This window comes from Rhea pennata, chromosome 26 (assembly GCF_028389875.1).
Source record: "Rhea pennata isolate bPtePen1 chromosome 26, bPtePen1.pri, whole genome shotgun sequence".
NCBI classification, from domain to species: Eukaryota; Metazoa; Chordata; class Aves; order Rheiformes; family Rheidae; genus Rhea; species Rhea pennata.
The window spans coordinates 1,911,323-1,933,288 of NC_084688.1; the positions used below are offsets into that span (position 1 = coordinate 1,911,323).

The 21,966-nt window shown below is 52.9% G+C and overlaps 1 protein-coding gene across 3 annotated transcripts in view; it reads right to left on the reverse strand.

The window, feature by feature from the left end:
• Window positions 1–3,249: 3,249 nt before the first annotated feature.
• The window catches only part of MLLT6 (MLLT6, PHD finger containing), a 45,332-nt gene continuing 26,615 nt past the window's right edge, over window positions 3,250–21,966 (reverse strand). For 2 of the 3 annotated variants that reach the window (XM_062595650.1, XM_062595649.1), the window contains exons 9-20: window positions 19,738–19,912; window positions 18,364–18,954; window positions 16,284–16,465; window positions 15,638–15,755; window positions 11,858–11,924; window positions 11,348–11,490; window positions 10,875–11,063; window positions 10,572–10,660; window positions 9,800–10,155; window positions 9,553–9,661; window positions 7,647–8,027; window positions 3,250–6,807 (exon numbers count right to left, since the gene is read on the reverse strand). In XM_062595650.1, coding sequence (XP_062451634.1) covers window positions 6,763–6,807; window positions 7,647–8,027; window positions 9,553–9,661; window positions 9,800–10,155; window positions 10,572–10,660; window positions 10,875–11,063; window positions 11,348–11,490; window positions 11,858–11,924; window positions 15,638–15,755; window positions 16,284–16,465; window positions 18,364–18,954; window positions 19,738–19,912 — 2,445 coding nt within the window. In that variant the 3' untranslated portion in view covers window positions 3,250–6,762. The remainder of the gene's footprint in view (window positions 6,808–7,646; window positions 8,028–9,552; window positions 9,662–9,799; window positions 10,156–10,571; window positions 10,661–10,874; window positions 11,064–11,347; window positions 11,491–11,857; window positions 11,925–15,637; window positions 15,756–16,283; window positions 16,466–18,363; window positions 18,955–19,737; window positions 19,913–21,966) is intronic. The other variant, XM_062595651.1, reaches the window with a different exon arrangement.

Consider the following 21,966-nt stretch of genomic DNA (forward strand, 5'->3'; position numbering starts at 1 on the left):
CCTCTTTGAACTGCAGTTTGAGACATACTGATGGAAAGTTATTTTTAAGATTATTGCTATTTCACCCTTTCCTGCAAAGGTGACATCCACAGCCTCTACAACAACTCAATTTCTCAGAATAAATGCACAAAGAAGAGGCACCAGGAGACCCATTCAATTCTCTGCCTCAAGGGTTTTTTGATCACAGGCACTTGAGTATTTTTACTTATGTGGGTTTAAGAAACCGCATAGCACGGCATACACCAAAGGCAATGCTAAATAACACAGCAGCATGAACTGCCAGCTCTGAAATGTGGTGGACTGGCTGGGCTGGAAAAGAGCCCTTGAAAAACCACTTTGGCCACGGAGCTGCCTGCTCAGCCCCATCTCGACTGGAACTTGACAGATGATGCAGGTGTCCTTAAATGCAAACACAAAACAGAGGCAAAGCTCTCATCACCCTCTGGATGGGCTGATGCATACACTGGAAAGGGGAAAGCAAACAAAACAGGCTTCACCTTGAAAGGTCTTTGGAGCAATTGGAGTTGATGTCTTGTCTCAGGCCCAGAGGAGCTGGGCCCCTGATCCACGCCACGGCTACTCTCACCATCAGAGAAGTCTCAGGGACAGGCAGTACATCTTGGACCAGCTGATAGGCTTGGGCTGAACAGGGCAGCCCTTGGGCAAGTGGCCTTTTCCCCAAACTGCCTTTGCAGTGGAAGACCATTTGCTTCCCAGAGCTGACTCTCCAGTCCCGCAAAACAACTGCAGCTCCCAAGGGCGATCATCGGCCCCACCACCCCAGAGGGCTGGCTCCATGCTTGCTTCAGACATATCAGTCACCTCTTGCCCTGCCAACTGGGCTGAACATTTCACCCCAAAGCATATGACATCACTTGCTTGGTATGTCTCCTCTGGAGTCTTCTACTGAGCATGTGAGAAGACCTCATCTATGTCTATATTGTCTTTGGTACTGAGCCACGAGGCTCAAGCCATCTGCAGCCATAAGGTCTGTAGGGATGGTGCTGGCATCTGAACCATCCCCTTCCAGCTGGGGCAGCCCCAGCACCCCGGTAGCAAGGAGAAAACCAGGAGCCAGCACAGTCTTGTGGATGCCAGAGTGGAGAAAGAGCAAGAGAGCACAGACTGAGCTTGTCTTCAGCAAGGACACTCACAGGCCCCATTCATGCAGGAGCTATGTGTGGGTGACACCCTGGTGAATGCCTGCAGTGAAGTCTACAGGATCTAAAACTTGTGGAGGAATTATTTTCTGCAGCAGATCATGCACCTGCTATAGATACATTTCTTCCTTGTTCAAGAAGATGCCACAACCTACTCATCAGGCACAAAACCCAATGCGTAGAGCCCAGCACCACCTTCACATACCCCTCCAGTCTCCATCCTTGCAAAATGGAAAGAGAAATGCTACTGAGAGGCTAAGGAGCGGAAAGAGGAGAACCATGCCAGGAAAAAGCCAACATAAAGAAGCTGAATATTTCCGCAGAATGTTTTAGGGTTCCAAGAAATACAAGAGAACCGGCTCTATGATCCTCGTGCTTCACAGGCATCCCCTGCTTCTCCCTCCCAACCTGCACCACCAGCATTAACATACTTTCTTCTCCAGATTTGCCAGGTTCACAGGAAAATTTCCTACTGAGCAGGGCACTTCTCCAGCAACTTTCATGCCAAAGGTTTGAAACAAGGAGCACAGCATTTCTCTGCAGACTTAGAAACCATGGGACAAGTTCCTTAGCTGGCACAAACTGCTCTCCACTCTCAGAGTCCATTTACACCAGTGGAGATCTGCTCCATCTCCAATGTTTCTATGTACAAAGTGGAAGTTTTGCAGCTGGCAGCTACACAGCTGAGAGCAACCAAGTTCTCAGAACCAGACACCAAACTTCCATTTCCGTCCAACTGACTTGAACAGTCAAAAGTTTCCTACAGCGACCCAACGTATTTGACAATCCCACTTGGCAAGATCAGCCTTTGCATGGAAGACTCTTCTTCCTCTGGAGAACTGTTTGGATGAGAAAGAATATCCTTTACAAAGCCTATCGACTGCTGTGTCTCTAGCTCCCTCCCTTCCTGACAGACCTTGGTCATGCTCTGTGCAGCAAACTCTGCACTGGTCTCAGGAGAACAGAACTTTGTCCCCAGTCCTGCTGTTGGCTGTCTGGAGAAACCTAGGCATATTACTTGGCCTCCAGTTTCTCCATGGGTAATGATGCTGATTGCTCAGGTAAAGCAACGTGAGAAAGGAAAGGCACCACTGAAGCAGGTGCTACGGGAGAAGTTCTCCCCTATCTTTTAAAGGGGTCCTGGGAACTGGGAGGGACCGCGAGACCCAGCCAGGCAGATGGGACATACCAGATGTGCACATATGGTTGGGAAAAAAACAAAGGTCAATACAAACAGTTTCCAGTTTAAATATGGAATAGGAAGACAGAACCACAGAGCCCATTGACTGTGAGCTCTGAGCTGTCCTTGAGCCAGAAAGCAGACAGTTTTGAGAAACAACCCATTAAAATTTCAGGCCAGATCTAAGAGCCAAGCAGTCAAAAGCAGGGGGCTGCTTTCTCAAGACAAGGAGGTCCCTCCAAAACGTATTTTTAAGAGACTTCATCACCCAGCTATGTAGGGCTGTTGGGGAAAAAACAGACCAAAGGCAGAAACACAACGAGCCCTTCCCTTTGGTGCCTGTGGGAGAAGACAAACTCTTTGGAGAATCTGGAGCGGCGGAGCCGGCTGGGAAGCTGCCAAGGGCAGCAGGGCTTGGTTTGGGGACCTCTCTGCTGATTAAAACTGGCGATTGCTATTCCTTCAGGGGAGGTCAGAGCCAGCATTCAGCCTCTCCCTCCTCTCCTGGCAGGGTTAAGGTTAAGACAACAACATCAGGGCTAAATTGCCTCCTTTTTGCAAGCGAAAGGGGGGAGGGGAGCAAGAAATGCTCTTCCCTTTCCCTGGTCTCCCTTCACCAAGGAGCCAGACGTGTCGGACTAGGACAGGCTCGGTGCAAAGCTTGCAAGGAGACCAAGGAGACATCCTTGAAAACATCTCCCAGCGCCTCGCTCCTACCTCCTCTAAAGCACTGCTTGCTCAGGACACTGTTGAGTGTGCATTTAAGCCCACTGCAGGCAACAAGACTTCAGCACATACACAGGAAGTTAATCACACAGATCCTATTATTTAATTTTTGAAACCCTAACTGTAGTAAAAAAAGTCTTTGATATTAATATTAATATTATTTATTATAATAAAGAACAGTCAAGCAGCGTGAAAAAAATATATCTTAGCTACATTACCTTAAATTGCCAAAAATATACACATTTTCTCTTTTATTTAATAAAAAACAAATCAAAACAAAAAAAAGACACATGCAACATACTAAATGAGACATTAGCATCAAAACGGGTAAAGAAAAGTACCCCAGTGCAACTGAAACACAGATAATCTTTAGCTTTTATTTTTCTTTCCCCTGCTCGTCCTCTTTTTTCTTTTTCCGCAAAGATACAAGCGTTTAATGTCAGCCTTCCAAAAGTGCCCCCTCCCTTTCCCCTCAAGCTGCCAAGGGGACCCTTGGCTCCGGGCCGGGCTGAGGGGCACAGGCAAGGAGCACACTTCAGAGGGACCAGGCACCTTTGGAAGCTGTCGGAGAAACGTCTAAGTGCTGTGTGTCTCTTCCCGACTTGTATCTTCAGCCTCTTCCCTACCCACTCTAGAAAGTCCCGGGGAGAAAAGCGGCTTCGTATCCAAACTACCGCCAGGACCAGCAGGAAGCGGGCACCGCGGCACCAGCACGGGAACCGGGGAGCGCAGCCTAACCCGGCTCCAGCTCGGACAGTCCCGTGTTCAACAGCCTCTCGACAAGCAGATTCCTCCGGCTCAGTCCTTGACTTCCACGCTCTGCGGCGTGCGCGCTGCCCGCGCCTTCCCGGCAGCGATGCAGAGCCCCGGCCAGCGCTTTTCAGCCTCCTGCCTGCAAGCTCTCCGTCAGCTACCTCTGCCCGAGCCCTTGGCCGTTACCGTTGTTGCACAAGGATTTGGGGACTGCAGGTTGCAAATAAGCAACTTGAAGGAGGTTTTTGTTGGCCTCGGAGGTGACGGGCGTCGTGCTGGGACTAGCGCTGGCCAGAACTACCAAGGGGACAGGCGTTAACCAGCCTCCCCCCCTCCTCCAGCTGCCTCCCTTCCTGCTCCCGGGCTGATTTTTTTTTTTTTTTTTTTCATTTCCAAGCTTGAGATGCAGCTAAGATTTGGAACATTTTGACCAGGTCTAGGTACAGTCTGAGGCCCTTGTGGTTACGGATCACTCTCAGCATGACAGCAGAGCAGGCGGCAGCTCAGATTCGGGATGTTAGAGTAAGGGGATGGGGGGAAGACAGAAACACGGATCAGCAAGCAGCTGGCAGAATACCGTATCTGCACACTCAAACGGCCACTCGTTTACTTCTAGCAATTCTGTCCATACTCTTGCCGACCCAAACCAGCACCTCATCACTGCGGGACGTCTGCCCCCAGGTCCCACAGACCCATTTGCTTGCCTGCGACACGGCGGGCGCAGAGCCCACACCGACGCGGGGACAGGGCAGGCTGGATGGCACCGCTGCTTGCAGAGGGAGGGGGAACAACACGGCTAGGGAGGAGGGGGGAGACCAAAAAGTGCAAGTACACAATTGTGCCAGAGCAATTCCAGGGACAGGGAGGGGAAAAAAAAAATGTTAAAACATTTGAGACTAAAAATATCGTACGATGTATTGTTAACGCTTTGTAAATGTATCAGGCTGGTAGAAGTTGGCACATCTTGGCCCTCAACTTACACAGGAGCTGGCTGGGGACGGGGAATGCGCCGGCTAGAGCCACGTGTCCAGGCGCTCCTGTCGGGGTCTATACTGCAGAGACTGCGAGGAAGAGAGAAAGCTTTTTTTTTTTTCCTTCTGCATTTTCACTTTTAGCTGCCATCTCCAACCTTCTATTAGCTTCTTGACATTGTTAAAACATTAGCTTTTCTTTATTAGATATATATATATATTTATAAATATATATATATATATATTTCTGAGCAGACAGCAATATTCTGCTCCGTTCACAGAACTGGAGGCTGAGATCAGAAGGGTATTTTATCACCTTTTAGCCTTATTCGACCATTGTGGTGATAATATCCCTCCAACCACCACCCCCAAAAAAGAAGAGGGAAAAAAGGACGTTATTTAGCAGATGAGTTTCGCCTATAGAGCTTTTCTGTACTATCAGCACAGACCCACTGCTGACAAATTTGAATAGTGCAAACCAGTTAGGGGCAGTGGGAATGTGCTGAAAATATCCATTAAGGTCTCACAACTTTTTTGTTTGTTTTTTTGTTGTTGTTTGTTTTTTAAAAGACCCTCAGTTTCTGTTAGCTGGAGTCTTCATGCCTGTCCCCTAGGAGATCTGGGTTTAACCAGGGGACAAGGAAGGGAAGGAGGATTCGTACGTTTGACGTAGATGTTGCCCTTCCCTCGGGGCTGCCCCACCTGTCCTGCACTCAATCCATCGCATCCAGTCTCAGAGGAAGCAGGTTTCTTTACTGAGGCTCCCAGGCTGCAAGACGGAGTTAAGTCAAAAGGTGCGAAAGCAAACGAGGCGTCCAATGTCATAGTTTGGGAGACTGGTAACCTTCCCATTGCTTAGAGATCCATTTTTTCAAGTGCCTAAGACCAGTGGAAGAACGTTTTTGGCTGGACTAGAGTGACTTCTTACGGTGGGTAAGAGAGAACAGCTATTGGGACTCTTCCTCGTGCCTCCCACCCGTGACATTTCTGTCTCCCAGCTTAGGCATGGGAGACGAATGTCAGGTTCAAATGCACCTTCTGAAGCTGGCTAGGGTGGGGGTAATACTGGCTACAGCCCCTTTTTGCAAGCTGTAGCTTTGGGCTCTGGGAACCTTGGAAGGAAAGAGTGAGAGACGGCACAAGGAGCAAGGGTGTGCTTTTCACGTGAGAAGGACAGCGCTGAACCGACAGCAGCTGGCAGAGCAGATGTGGCAATGTCCTTTAGAGAAGCAGGCGGCTTTCACCTCCCTAAGCACCAATCCTCACCCTTCGCTCCACTGCTCTCATGTCTTTTCAGGCTGGGTTTGGATCCAGCTGATGTGTAAGGGCTTCATATGATGGCTACAGAGACAAAAGCATCCTAAGAGCCCAGCAGATGAAAAGCAGGTGAGAAATCTCAGCTACAGGACTTCTTTTTAACCTCCTCATCTGGACAAAGCAGACCATGCAAACACTGCCACCATGTCCCTCTTCCCCAGCTGCGTCACATCCAGTGCTGCCTCCGAGGGCACTGCCAGATCCCTCTGCACTGTGCAGAATGGAGAGTCCTCAGCAGAGAGGCCTCCTTCCACCAAGGTCTTGGCCAAGGATGCTTGATGGTCTCTAGTGCCTCAGCCTAGGGTCTACATGCACACGTAAACCCACGCTTGCACTCACGGCAGGGAGGAGACCGGCAGGCATCTGGTGTTAACGCTCTCCTCCACTCTGCACGGAAACACAGCTTCACTTTGAGCATGTGTGGCATGGACCAGGGCGGCAGGCAGCCCCCCACCTTCGCTCCTCCCGATACCAGGGCTTGGTCAGAGACGTACTGTCTTCCAAAGCACCTCTTGGCATTGCCCAGCGGCAGGAAATGCTTCTTGGAAGCCTTGTGCTCATTGCTCTAACAGTATCAAAGTTGCTGACTGTGGAAAGCCACATTCCCCTGGTTGAGAGGAGTTGGCTGCTGGTTTGTTCAGGGTGAGGGGGGAGCTTAGCCCTTGTCCTGGGTAAGAGGAGCTCCCTTTTCATTCATGCTCTTTAAAAAACAAACAGAAAAAGAGATGTAGAGGAGACAGGTATCAGTACTGGACAGGCAGCAACACGAGGGAGCAGAAGCAGAGAGCCCTGCTGTGCTGCTGACCTGGCCCTGCTCACCACAACCTCTCCGACTCCACCATCTGAAAGCTGAGAGCCCCAAGTTTCCCCTCTGCCCAGTTCAGGCTGGACTGGCCCCTCAATCCTGGCCTCCGGCTCCTAAGTGTCTCCAACCAGGGCCAGGCCTTCTGGTACAGGTGTAGGCCAGGGGAGGGATGGAGGGGACAGGTCAAAGGGATGCTTTCACCACCAGTCCCTAGAGGAGGTGCTCCAGTATAAGGCTGTGTTAAAGAGGGGCTGAAAACCTCTCTATACACGCTGGCTGGTGCAAGACTCCTTCCTAACCCAGGGTTTCAACACGCAGTCACCTTTACGTTTCATCGCGAGGCCCCAGCAGGGCCAGCACTGCGAGGGGAGCACCGTCCCATTTGAGTCTGAGGGTTAACGGAGAGGAACCTACAGCCTGTCTCTGCCTTGCTTCTGCAGCAGGCCTGGTGCATGTCTGCACACACACACACACACACACACGTAAGGGCACCCTGGGAGCCTCTGCGCCTACCATGACCCTGTCTGGACCCTACGGAAGTTGTTGGGGTAGGATCAGGACGTGACACTGTCTAGTGAGGGATGCAGCAAAGCCAGTGCAGTGTTCTGGCTGCTGCATAGGTGTCCCCTTGATCCCCTAAGTTTACTACAGTGCAGATTATCTCTCCCTGGGTCTGTACAGCACCTAGCACCACAAGCTCAGTGGGGTTAGGGTAGTGCTAGCAGCATACGCACCGTTCCTTTCGGGGTGTTGCCATCAGCCTGCAGGTTGAGAAATGGGTTAGTCTGTGCTGTAAGGACGGGTGGGATGCCTGTCCCTGAAGCCATGAGGCTGTTCCCAGGAGTGCTGAGCGGTGGGGTGGCCTGGGAAGCCAGCAGGGCATTGCTAGGGTTGAGCTGCTGGGGGGAGAGGGAGGCCATGAGGGAGCTGCTGCTAGGGGGTGGTTGGGTGGCCGAGGTCATCAGGGCGCTGGTGCTGGAGTGCAGGAGAGGGGCCGAGGTGGCTGCCAGGAGGCTGGTCATGGACAGCTGGGATGAGCTCGTCATCTGCAGCCGCTGCAGCTCCCTCTTCTGCTGGATTTGCTGCATCATCTGGAACACCAGGGCCTGCTGCTCCTACAGGGAAGGGTGAGGAAGAGCTGGCATCAGAGGAGGGACAAAAGGGCTCAGGGAACATGAGACACCTGCTCCAAGGGAAGGAAATGAGCCAGAAGCTGGGACCAACATCAGCACACTCCATACCCGGCAATGCTTCTGGGGACAGCCAAAAGCCCCCTTGACTACATCTCTGTAGGTAGGGAGAGGAAGAGTCTGCCTCGTACTCATTAACAGCCTGGGCTCCCAACCTTTCCAGCCCCGTTGTATCCTAAAGCATGAGATTAGCTTACCTAGACCAAGACACCTGCAGGCACACAGATCTACTCAGCTCTTTCCAGTCAATTGATTCACAGATTTTAAATCTCTAGCAATCTCTGGATTTTACTTCCTTGAATTTCTATCCTGGCCGTTAATTTTCTTCCCCAGCTCATCTCACTTCAGGGCTCAACCTGTCCCACGGGGTCAGCATAGGTGAGTCAGACTCTGCAGAGATGGAGGGCTGCGGCTCACCTGCACCGGGAGGGACGTGCTCAAATCCAAACAAATCACGGAAATCACTATAGCAACCATCGACCAATACAGCAGGCTGAGAGCTGACATTGTTTCCATACCCGTAGGGAGGCAGCTGATGACACAGTGACATCAACTGCTGTAAAGAGAAGCCCTTTGAAATTTGCTTTTCCCGGGTTATAAATAGCTTGACCCAGAAATGTATCCAAAGCAATGGGCCAAGTTCATGGGAGATAAATTAGCATAGCTTCATTGACGGGAACTGTTAACACTCCCGTGCAGCTCGACTGCAGGGCAGGGACACCACGGAGGTTTCTGCAGGGTGACTGAATGGATTCCTTACACACTCAGAGCTTGTTTACCATCCAGCCATGCAGTCACTCTCGCAAGACCCTGGGACTGGGCTGCTATTTTATTAGTGAGGGTGAAGGCACAGAGCCAAGATCCTCAGAACAGCTGCCTGCTCCTTTCTCTGACCCCAAAGCACACAGCCACCTACATGCTACAAGTCCCCCGGCATCTCCAGTTCTCCATCTCAATGTGCCCAGACACTGCTTGACTGCCTCAGGACTAAGCCAATTTAGTGCTTATGTCTTTCTAAACTCAAGCAGTGTCCTCAAGCCAATTCCTCCTCTCCCATGGGCCTCAGTGCATCTGCAAGCCCAGAGACCCCTGTGGTCATGACAGCAGGAAAAGACGGCCAGAGGAGTACCAGTACTCCTGATTTTACTTGATTGCTTAGTGCTATTATGTTCTCTCTCCCTCAGGATGTGGGAAACTCAGATTAAATGACCTCCTTTGTAAGAAGAAGTTCAAATCCCCACCTGCCCCCTCCAGGATGTGGCCCACCTTCTTGTCTGAAGCTCTTCTCACTCAACCCATAGCTGCCCCAAGCCAAGGAAAAGGCACATGGCTCTGCAGCCCCATGGGCAGGGGATTCATGTGAAGGAGGGAGCCCTAGGTTCTGCTCCCTGCTCCAAGGCTTTCCAATTAAACAGCTCATCAGATAAAAGGCACCCACAGGCACACTTACTGGATTAAGTGGCTGGGAAGTCAGGAGCTGCTGAAGCTGCTGGAGCTGATGTTCGTGTTGGTGCAAGACGTGCCGCTGCTGCTCTGTCAGGGGACTCAGGCTGGGCACGCTGCGAAGGGAGGAGGGCAGGAAATGTCAGCGCAGCCCGTCTTGGCCCTGCGCACACAGGGCCTCCCTCCCTCACAGTGCTAAGCCTCTGCTGGAGAGGGCAGGGCTGTCCCCATGAGCTCCCCTTCCTCATCCTCACCTGCTCAGGCTGGTGGAGAGCTGCAAGGTCGGAGGCCCGCTCGCCTGCGTCAGCGCGCTCGGAGCCTGGGCGGCCTGAGCGCCGTTCAGATTCCCCAGGATCCCGTTGATGGGCATCTGCTGGCCTCCTGCCAGGGTCCCCATCAGGCCGTCCACCATGGGCACCGTGGAGAGGCTGTGGCTGGCAGTGGTGCCTCCCCCCAGCCCGCTGCCTGCCACCCTGGCCAGGCCATTCACCTGCTGCACCCCGGGCAGGGGTAGCGAGGCAGGACTCTGCTGCAGCATGGGTAGGGGTGGAGGAGTGCTGTGGAAGGACAGGGAAGAGCTGCTCCTGCTGGGGCAACCTGAATGAGGGTCCTGGGGGAGAAACGGACACAAGAGGGTCGGACTGGGGCAGCCTGTGAAACATCAGATCAGCTCCAGGAATGCTTCAGGATCAGGAGCCGGAGGTGGGAAAGGGGGCTGTGAATGCAAGTGCAGCTGTGTGCTCAGAGAGGTCCTATAGGTCCTAGGGACCTGCTTCGCTAGATCCCTAAGGGTGCAGCCAGAAGAGCCTACAAGCATTCTCACCTCTCGTTCCCAGCCCCAGTCCCTCTACTCAGGCCCTCAGCACTGAGAGGAACTGAAGATTAGGAATTTCAGAGAAAAACCTAATTTCTGTGCCTATACTACAAGGATAGCTGGATATGAAGTCACGGTACTAGGACTGCGTTTCCCTGTTCCCTCCCCAAGTCCCTTCCCCAGCTGGCTGGGGGATATGGTGACCTGTGTACCTCAGAGGAGGTGGAGAGCGAGTTCTCGATCCCAAAGCTGTTCTTGCATGGGGGGCTCTTGCTGACGCTCAGGGAATCGTTGTTGCAGACTGTGAAGAGGAAAGAAGTGAGAGTCAGGAGTGGAGCCCAATATTGACACAGCAACGGCAGGGGACAGCACGGACCACCAATAGCTACATCTTTTGCAGCCACAGTGAGATAAACGGCTGCTCAGATCCTCCCCTCCATGACACCCCTCCCAGTAGCCCTGGTGAGCACTACTACGGAAGAGCATACGGAGATGCTTCCCACTGACCCCCTCACCGTTGGGAGGCAGGATGTACTGGGCCTGGCTGCCGGGGCCGTTGCTGGTGGTCACCACTGGGAAAGGGACGGAGAGCTGGACATTGAGGAGCTGCAAACGCTCCTTCTTGGCTGTTAGAGTCATGATCTGCTCCTGGAGCCGCTGGTTCTCCTTCTGCAGCGAGTGCAGGGCTTTGAGCATTTCTACAACTGCAGGGAACGGAAAGGGGGAAGGGGGACAGGGTCGGGGGAAGAGAATGGGGGGATGGAGGGAAGAGGAAAAGGGGGTCCACAGGGGGGTACCATAATTAGAGCATATGGGGGGAGCAGCCTGGCCCCCAGATCACAGTCTTGCTGCCAACTATTCCCCCTGGCACAAGTTAGTGCTTTGTCCCCCACCCAGCTCCTCCACTTGTGGGCAAAATCCCAGCTGGCATCAACACAAACATGCACAAGGATTTCTCCTCCCACAGCCCATGCCCTGAATGACTCACTGTTTACGCCGGCTTCCCCATTGCCCTGCTTCTCCAGGAGCTGCTCGATGTTTGGGGTGGCCTGGGGAACATTCTCCAGCTGCCCGCTGCTGCTGCAGGACACGGTCTGGTCAAAGAGGGTTGGCAGGCTGCTGATGGGGGACCTGGGCAGAGGTTGGGCGAAGTCAGAGGCACTTCCATTGCCTGCACCAGGAGGGATCACCTGCACTCCTCTTTTCCCTTCTGCCCCACCATGGGAGCGACAGCATCCCTCCTAGCCCCAGCCTTCTCTGCTCCACTTCGGGAGCCCTCCGTTCCCATCAGCCCCTCAGCTTAAACTGGGAAGGCAAGTGTCTGCCTCCTCCCGCTCCACCTCACCCCTTGCACCAAGGAGCTGCCTCCACTTCCCCAAGTCCCTCTCTCTTTACTTGCTGTGTCACCCCACGGCTTCCCGGGGCACAGCTGTGCCCACGCAGATGCTGTGACACTGCCATGCCCCGCGGCAGGGGAGGACTCCTGAAGGACACTCACATGGAAGACAGACTCTCCTGGGGCGACGTCCCTCGGCAGCCGAAACTGCAGTCTTCCAGGTCGGGCTCTGGGTGGGGAGAGGGACAGAGAGGCACGGTGTCCACGCGTGTCCAGGCTCCGCAGGTGCCGCCGGCCGGGGACGGCTCGTCACCTGCGGCGGAGGGCGGCGAGCGCCGTGGTCCCCGCTAGATGGGAGCACCGAGCAGCTCGGGGCGCCGTCATTGCATAACAGCCCTGTCCCCGCATGCGCCTCTGCGCGGGTGGGAGGCGGCGGAGGAGGGGCTGCGTGTCACCGCGTGTCACATCGCGGGGGGGGGGGGTCACACTGGGAAGGTCACTGTCGGGCAGCGCAGCATGAGCTAAACCAGGCAGGCCAAATCCCACCACCCGCTGCCTGCGCGGGCAACATCGCTACGGCTGCGTTAGGTGCAAATCGGAGGCGCGCAGAGCGCGCGCAAGGCGCTGCACAACCTGCAGCGAGAGCTGGCCTCTGCCCCCGGAAGCTTGCAGCCACGCTGCCCTGCCCCGAAGCAAGGAGAACGCCTTCCCCGCGGAGCCCGCGAGGATGGATCAGGCTCGTGCAAAGCCCCACTCAGCTCTCCCAGGTGCCACCGCAACCCAGTGCCGCCAGGACCCTCTCTCTAAACACTGGAGTCCTCCAAAGCTTCCAGAGACTCAGCTCCTTTCTAAAACGCTTAAATAAGGAACTTAAGTGCTTAAATCCAGGAACTATCTTCACAGTCAGATCTCCCTAACATCTCTGTCCCGGGGAGCTGGGACATGCTAGTGCTGGCAATAGAGCCAGGGTGCACGTGCGAGATGTCTCCCAGCTGCAGAGAAATCACAAAGTGAAGTGAATTTATCTGCCATTTGCTTTCCATCCTCAGTGTCTTGCCAGCCAGTAAACACACGTTCCCCTCGCTCTGGGACGTGTCAGATGTTGCGACTACAGCCTGCACCAGCTGGCTGGCTTGCCCCTCCTCTTCTTCACACAATAAGGGACATTTCTTATGTGCAAGAATCCAGGAAGTCTCCTGCGGGGAACACTGCAAGGCACTGTGATTTACAGTGTAATGCCCTGAACAGGGCATTAGTTATTGGCAGTATTTTCTACTGCTGGGAACAAGTAAACGCAGCTGCTGATCAGCAGCCCTTACAGACAGCCACGAGTGGATCCTCGCCCCTTGATCCACATGGGAGCGTCTTCCTGGCCCTCAATTATAACTGGTTTGCCCTTCTGGAGAGAAGCCACCAATCCCTGGAGGTGACCATATTGTTGAGAGCAGCAGTTCCCAGGCAACAGTGCGAGGCTATGTGGAGGCAAGGCCAGCAAGTCTGATTTTGAGGACATCACAAGGCATGAAACCTTCCCAATTTCTCCAGCAAGGACCAGTTACCAGAAGGCTGGAAACAGTTAGACTAGAGTAGCGCTTCTCGGCATTGCTTTCATCTGAGGACCACCTTACCCCGTAGAAAAATATCCACAGTCATTATCTGCACCTTCACCACAATAGTTTTCATTTGGAACCAAATAAACACGCAGCTAAACTTTGACTGTCTGCTTGTTACTGTTAACATTTACCTCCTTGGCCTGCAAGCAAAAAAATGCATGTACAGGATTTTGTTTTGAAGGAGCTCTAAGCTCCATATCCAATTATCTGTTGGCCAACACCATCCTACTGTCTAGAAGACCAGGAGATGACTGAACTATCTTATGGAGATGGCATTTTGCAAGGCTTCAAGTATGAAAAGGAGGCTGCAGGATGACTGCAGAAGATAAATGTATTTGGCCTGTCATCGTAATGAGACAGGATCCAGGACAAGTGGTGGGAGGAAGAACTAGACAGTAGCTGAAGGAGTGGGAGGATAGGAATCCAACTTTTTGCACTGCCAAAGGCACCCTGGTATCAACCTGCATCAGTGATAACAGTTTCTCAGTTCCCCCATCTGTAAGACAGGATAACACCATTTCCCTACACTAAAACTGTAAAGAGCACAAATGCTATTGCAACAAAAGCTATTTCTACACAGAATCTGTTTGCACAGACACTCTCGTAAAAGTGAATCTGAATTAAAGATATGGCAGGATTACCTAAAACTTCACAACCTCCCTTTCAGCAATTTGGCATTAACTCAAATATCACATTTCTAAGTGCAAATGGCCACACAGGAAGCTTAATGCAGGTTAATTAAACCTCCTGGAAAAAAAAAGTGAATTTGGCTTTACACTCTCTGGGTCACTAGCTCCAGCAAGAGGAGATGGTGATGGAGAAATGCTGCAAGGTGACAAACAACAGGAGCAGTTCTGAAAGCTGCCTGGACCTGGGAGAAAGACACCCTGAAGCTTGCAAGATCCCAGTCAAACAAGAGGAGCAATCTTGGAAATGGAAACTAAGGATGAGGCTTTTTAGAGCACTCTGTATGTTGGCTTTTGCCTACACGATTCGTCCACCCTTCGCTGCGGGGCTGGGACAGAAGCAGGCAGCTGAGCCCCCGAGCCGTGCCTGAGCCACAGGGCTACTCCTGAAAGGTCACTTGACTCCTCCTGCCAGCACCCTGGCAAGTAACAGCCGAGGGGAAGCGGCAGTGGGTCATCTCCTCTCTTGCGGATTGTCATCAGGGAAGAATAAACCTCTGAATCATCCCACTCTTTCCTTAATTCCAGGTGACTGAATCACTCCTGACTCAACGGTCCCATGCGAGGACCCTCACTCCCACTGGGGTCAGTCCTATAGTTACCTTCCCCGGCACTCGGGCAGAAACAAAATTCTCCAGGGGAGGAGGCCTAAGAACCAAGTACTGCCAGGGACACCCGGACGGACACCCAGACACCCTCCACGGGCCTGCACGGGTGATAAGCGCACGCGTTCGTTCGTGCAGTTACATGCAGGCGTGCACATTTGCGAAGGCAAACACGGGCACAGCGGCGTCAGATGATCCAAAGAGGACTGCGGGCTTTAGATCGCTTGGCCCCCAAGCTGGGCTCGGGGAGCATGAGACAGTCACACCGCTAACGGTAACAGCAGATGATCAGGAGGGCATTTGTTTAGCTACTGCTAAAAATAAATAAATAATCCAGCCCATTTTGTTGGGGGGGGGAAGGGGAGAAAAATCTTATGATGCTTCAAGTCATCCTGCTTATTAACCAGGCAACTTTCCAAGGAAAATGAATTTGCCTTGGTGGGAAAAAATGAGCAGTTTTAAGTAACTCAGTGTTGGCACATTCATGTTTGGAAGCTGAAAAGAGTGGATTTTGTTGCATCTCATGACAAGTCCAGAGGGGAAAGGCAGAAAGTAACTCAAAACAGAAACTGAAGATGAAAATTTAGAGTGCAAGATACCTCTGAGTAAAGAAAAAAACACAAACACTAAAAAAAACCCTCTAACTTATTTTTAGCAGTCTTCCTATAAAAGCAAATAATGCCAAACAGAACAAAACAAGTCACGGTAGTTTCTGTTAGGTTTGCACGGCTTTGGTGTGTGAAATGGCAATGAATTTCTGCAGAGAAGGTTTGGCATTTTTGCACTTTTGCACTACGCGTCCAGGGACACACGTTGCCCAGCTGACCCACCAGCAGAGGTGCTTTCACAGGACCTTGCTCAGGCAAACACGAGCCCCCTCCGCTCAGCGGAGGAAGCCGCCGTCCCCGTCTCCCAGCCGCAGCTTGCGCACGGGAGCGAGCGGGGAGGGGAGCTGGAGCCCCCTGCGCCAAGCGGTCTCCACTCTTCCAGGGAGCCCCCTTTGGAAGCCCAAACTCACATACCTGCCCGTTCACATACCTGCCCGGCTGCTTTCCGACTGATTTAAGAGCGGGTTGATGGACAGCCCAGATGTGAGGGGGCTTCCGAAGATATGCGAGGAGGGAAGGCTGAACGTTGAACCTGCCAGTGAGAACACCTACGTGGCAAAACAAGCAGAGAGAGGCACAGGGAGAAATGACTTCTGAACGGCTAGAGGAAAATGCTTTGCATTATTCCATCTCTTCCTGACTCTTGAACCCGGCTTGGTCATGAGAAAGAGTGTTAAAAACATCTCGCTGGAAGTCTCACTAGGCAGCTGAAATGTTCCCAGCCCCATCTCAGAGCCAAGCGGCCTGAATGAGCTGCATATCACTGGGGCTCTAAAACTGACTCTCTCTGCCCCATAAAACGCCCTCGCGTTACAGTCAGCGAAACGGGCCCTTTCAGGCTGCAGTTCCTCTCGCCCTGGAGCGGGCCACGTGGACCGTGATGCCCAGCTGCCGACACCTTTCCACTGACCAGAAGGGAAGATGCAGCTGGCAGCTTCCCTCCAACCAAATTGGAGGAATAACAACACTGTTCCCAAGTGGAAAAAGGGACTCCTCCAAGCCCACAAACTGTTCCTGCTCTGCCAGCGCCCTTCTGAACAACAGTCCCTCACCTGCCCTGCTCCTGATGTTCTTACCTGCGTGGTAGAAACCGAGGAAGAGGAGGCTGGGATGGTGCTAGCAAAGGGAGACCGGTTGAGCTGTGGGAGAGACGACGTACCCTGGTGTGCCAGCAGGCTGGAAGAGAGGGGTGTACTGCATACAGCTCGGAGCACTCCGCCCCCGTGGGAAATAGGGTCCTTGTTACTGGTGTAGATCCCTGCAAATAAATAAATAAATAAATAAATAAAAAGAATGGCAAGGGGAGAAGATGGGCATTAGAGCATGCCACTTGTGGCATTCATGGATTTAAGGCCATCAGGGACGACTGGACCATCTCCTGTGAGCTACTGCATGTTACTGGCACGGAGCTGTCACCCAGGGCCCCCTGCACAGGCTATGCTGCAGCATGTCCCAAAAGGCAACCCACGTCTTGTAGCGAGAGGAACTCGACAGACCCCCCAGGGCAAAGCTGGCCTGACTTGTCTGATCAGCAGATTGAACCGCTGCAGCAAGAAGCCTGCCTGTGTCAGAGAAGCATCTGCATTCAGGGTTTGCACCACTGAATTTCTACCGCAATAACTCCATCAGCATGATTTGCTACGTCAATAGGCTCCAAGATAAGGCATTGGCTGAAACAGTCCTTCCGAGGTTTAGATTTGAGCCTTGTGTGCCCCAGGTGAAGTTTTAGGGGTGGAAAGAAGTGCACTGAGCCTGGAGCTTTGAGCATGCCTGGATTTCGGGTGCCCTCCCCACCCTGGTCAGACAGCGCAGGGCAAACACCTCTCCCAGAGTTTCTTCTGGTGGGCAATCAGTTCTTCAGGATCTAGAGAACCTCTGGCTCCATTTTCCCAGAGAGAGGAAACCTCCAAAAACGGAGGCTCTCCGCCGAGCGCTCCCCTCCAGCAGCCTCTGGGCAGCGGTGGCCCAGGGGCCACTGGCTTTTTGCCAGGCTTGATCTCAGAACGGGAGGGTGATACCGGTGCACAGGATCCAACGTGGCCCGTACTTCAGCAGCTCGCAGCCAGGCCTGCAGCAAGGGCGTTGACAACCTGCAGCTCTTCTGCTAAAAGGTATCTGATACTCTTTCAGTCGTGTAACCCTTCCCCCTGTCCCTCCTTGTTTGCTCACCACAACCCAATACAATCCGACAGGGAAACCACAGCATAAAGTGACTCACCAAAAAGCACAAGGTGGTGGCAGAAGGGAGTGGAGGACTCCGAGTCCCACTGTCTGCTGCCTGTTCTAGCCAGGAGACCATACCCTTGCCAAGCTAGCCTGCCCCTTCCACGACGCCCGCGGACGGAGGTGTGGCAAGGCCAGATAAACGAGGAAGGGCGAGGAGATAGCTGCGGAGGGAGGGGACCCATCCGATTTCCCCATACGCTCAGGCACGCAGCGGAGGCAGCGCCCAAAGCCTGGTCCCCCAGAGCCTTGCCAACATCTCTGCTTAAGAGCAGAGCGGGAGAGCAGGACCGCGGGACCTGGCAGCCCTGCTCCCCTTCGAAACACCCCTTCCGAGGGAGGGGAAAATACGGCCCAAGGTTATGATTAGGGAAGTGGCATCAATTCTTGCCGCTCCTCTCCTCTCTCAGCTCTTAGCAGTGCACACAAATGGGCCACCGCTCCCAGGCGCACACCACCAAATTATACCTTCCCCCCCCCTCAATTTGACCTAAATCGGAGCATCTGCAAACAACTCACAATAGACCGAGGACAAATTCTGCTGCCAGAACAGTGTCAAACCTCAGCCCCAAGCAGCAGGCCCCTCCTCTGCCCACTGCCGTAACCCTTTCCTGCCACACATCCCCCCCAGATGAGTGTGGCTTTTCCAGTTTGGTCTGGGAAGCTGAAGTCTTAACAACACTTGAGCAAGAAGGGTTTGAACTGTCCCCCAGCTCAGATCTGTAGCCCAGCTCCAAAGAGAGGGAAAGCTGACCCAGACGAGGTTCTAAGATGAAAATGGAGATCCAGACTAGGATTTTTATAGCTCGTCAGACTGAATTAAAGGGACTAGACCCTGGGCAGACACAGGGTTTGACACCAGCCAAATGTGATAGTGGAAAGAGCAAAGCCAGGAAGAACTATGCAGAACGGGAACCCCAAGGAGTAACATACCTGAACCCAGCAGTGGGGACTCCATGCTGAGGCTGGGCAAGTTCCCTGTGTGGCTGAAGGACCGTGACGAGTTGCCGATGCTGGAGCTAACAAGAGAGCCCCCGGAGAAGGGTGATGAGGAGGTGGATGTAGACCCAGCCAGCTGGGCCCCCAAAATCTCTTTGCTTTTGCCCCCTTTCGGCCTGCCAGGCCCATGCTTGTTTTTCTTGCTACCTTTGTGCTTCTTTTCCTTCAGCACCTCTCCCTCTTCGATGCTGAGGGAAGGCATGCGCTTGTGGCTGCTGCTGCTAGCACTGGCCCCACTGCTCCCTACTGAAGGGCCACTCACAGGGTTTGAGGCCTTGTAGTCCACGGGGGAAGCATCACGGCCTCTCTGCTGGCTCACCGCAGAGGTGGAGAAACGCATGATGGAGCCAAAGCCTGAGAAGATCACCTTCTGCTCAAAAACGTCCCCCTTCTGGCCTTCATACAGAGGGGAGCAGTGGGAAGAAGAAGAGGACGAGACAGGCTTTCGGTACTTCTCATCCTCCTGCTCAAGCTTGGGGAATGTCACGAAGTCCTGGGAGCACTGCAAGGAGCTACAGGAGGTGCCTAGGGGAAAGTAGAGAAGAAGGAGATGGAAGAAAGCCCATCATGGCAGTGCCTCAGCCCATGAGGCAACAGGAGCATCATTGCAATGCAGGTCCTCTGGCACTGGCCAGCTACGGAGCTGCAGGATATCTGTCACATTCCAGCCCCCGGTCCCTCCCACTGCTGCTCCGATGCTCTCTGCTAGGCACGAGAGGTGGTCACCAGCAGGTTCACCCAAGCCAGACGTGCTCATCTCCACCCCGCATCCTTGCTGTCCCTCCAGCCTTGTGTAGGCTCCCAGCAGATGAAACATGCTAGTGGCTACTGCGACGGCCTGTGAAAGAACTCAGCAAGGTCGAAGCAGATGGGAGTCGTGCGAGGCTTCGACTCAAAGCTCAGGGCAACCTGGAAATCAGGCTTTGGTTCAGGTCTGTCCTCTGGAACCCCCTGCGCTGCAGCAGACAGGACCAGCTAGGGAGGAGAGGGCAGGTGCGGCCTGCGCTGCCTGTGCACGGGGTCCCTTCCCTCCTCCCTGCGCTCAGACATCTGGACCTGTTTCCCCTCGCAGCGCAGCAGGCTGCACAGGAAGGGAGCTGCAACACTCATTTGACTTGATTTTTCCCTTCTGGGCATGGAGTTAGTAGCAATAAGACTTTTCCCTTTCTCTTCAAGGGATTAAAGAAATAACAATCGATAAAGTTTCACAGCACGAGGTGATGAGCAGGTGGATGAGCAAATACTAAGAGCAAAGCAAAATACCACCCCATTTACCCCTCCCTCTCTTGCTTCTCCCTTGCCCCTTACCTGCAGGTTGAAATGTCCCACTGGACGAAGCCGAGCTGAAGCCAGCCGAGCTTTTCCCGCTTCCCGTCTTTTTCCCCTTGTGGCTGCTGCCATGGCTTGAGGACTTCTTGCCTTTCACTTCCGACCTGCCAGCCTCTGAGGTCTCTTTGCTCCCCTCATGGTGGCTGGTGGAACCCTAGTAAACAGCAAACAGAGGGGTGGCTCATGCAAGCCAGATGTGGTCACAGCAGGGGCTTTTCTTACCAATTTCCCCTTAAAAGAAGCAATTGCCCTCAAAGTGATAGTCAGGTCATGTTACTCAAGAACGGGGAGAAAAGCGACATTCCTCTCCTCTGGTGCTTGGAGGCGCCAGGTTTTATACACCTGTGGATTACACGATCCCATCTAACTGCAGGAAATTAAACAGGGCACCAGGAATCAGGGCAGACACCACAGGTTCTCTGCATTATCAGCAGAGAGGGGCATCCACCTTTAGAGGGTTCTTCAGCTCGAACAAAATCTGAATCTGAGTGAGATTCAAAAATATATCTCAGCTGCATCGCTCTGATGTGATATTCCCTGCAAGGCCTATGCCACTTAGGGGCAACTTGCCCTTCCTTGTAGTGCAGTAGGAGTTCCTATGTGTTCCCTGATGCATCCTCTAAAGCAGCTCCAGTAAAGCACCTCCACTTCTAACTGAGCCCCAGCAGGGCCAGGGACCTTCCCAGGAATCCACTGCAGCAAATGTTTTGCACAGTGGTATTATTGGAGCAATATGACCATGCAGAGACAGATGCTATCCAAACCCCATGTAAGCCTACAGGAGACAGATAGGCAAGGGGAAAGAAGAGGCTGGCCAGATGCTAGGAAATCCAGGAGCCTGGGATGAGACAGAGAAGTGTCAGAGTTTAGCAGTAGGAGAATGGAACAAACCAAAACCCAGGTCCCTTGGAGGACCCACACTAGGATGTGAAACCTTCACCGTCACATTACTTCAAAGCCAAACAGTATTCAAAGATCACATCTTCCAAGACATTACTTTAACCAAATCACTATTACAGATATAGTTCCAACGTGATGGCCACAGCCCAAATTATAACACCTGTAAATAGAAACACCTTTTTATTTTTTACTGAGAAGCAAATAAAAGGAAGACACAGAGAAGACACCTTTCTTGCACGCCACTGACCCTGACTGCAGATGACCTCTTCTTGGGGAGCGTTAAAGAAAAAAGGGCTTGTAATGCAGACTCATGAATGCCCAGATAAAAATCTTTCCCCATTCCTCCCACATGGTTTAATCACTCTGCACAATGCAACAGCTGGCAGCCTAACACGCACCAGATGTGCCGGGAATATGAAAGACAGGAGGAAGGGAGTGGTGGAAATTAGGAGGGGGGAGACGGGGGAATCTGTATTTTCTCATCACAGACTCCTGGATGTAGGAGATTAAGCCTTCTTGATTTACGATCTCAGAGGGAGCATGAAAATCTTTCCGACTTTCCACATCTGCCTGGGGAGGGAAGGGAGAGCAGTGTCTGGGGGCTATGGGAAGCGCTGAGACCGTTCACAAAGTCACAGGGACAAGATGTCTCATGTCTCTGCAGAAATGCAAAGCCCCAAATTTCCCCCCCCCCCCCCATAAATTCATCTCTTTGGAGCGCTGTACAAGGTGCACGAGGCCACGGAAGGGCAGGGAGAAACCACGTGAGAAGACATGTTCTAAATCCAGAGTGTCAAGAAGGGAGTGCTGGGCAAGTAATGAATTAGTGCAGGGTGGAAGGGGGAAATCTGAGCTGGGATATAAATCTTGATTGCAATATTAAAGACAAAAAAAAAAAAGAAAAGGAGGGAAGAGAGGCTGCGCTGGCCCAGCCGAAGGCAGGGAACAGAACGGAGACGCTCACCTGCGGGGCTGCTTTGACCTCGCAGACCTCCCCGACAGGCTCCCAGAGACCTCGGAGGCAGGAGTTCACCACCTACTGCCAAACGCTCGGCTAGATAGAGCGGCGTTTGCCAAATAGGTCACGGCAAACGGATCCGCACAGTGCTAACAAGCCTTCCTCACCATAACGGACCCTTCTCTGGCAGTTGTTCCAGAGGGCCTGAGTTTGCGGCGAGGGCCCAAGTCTTGCAACCAAGGAGCAAAGAGAGGGAAACCGAAACCACATTAAATCACTTCCCCTCTCTGTGCCTCTATTTCTTTTCTGCTTTGCCCAGTGGAGCCCGCAAGCTCCATGCACAGCGCTGC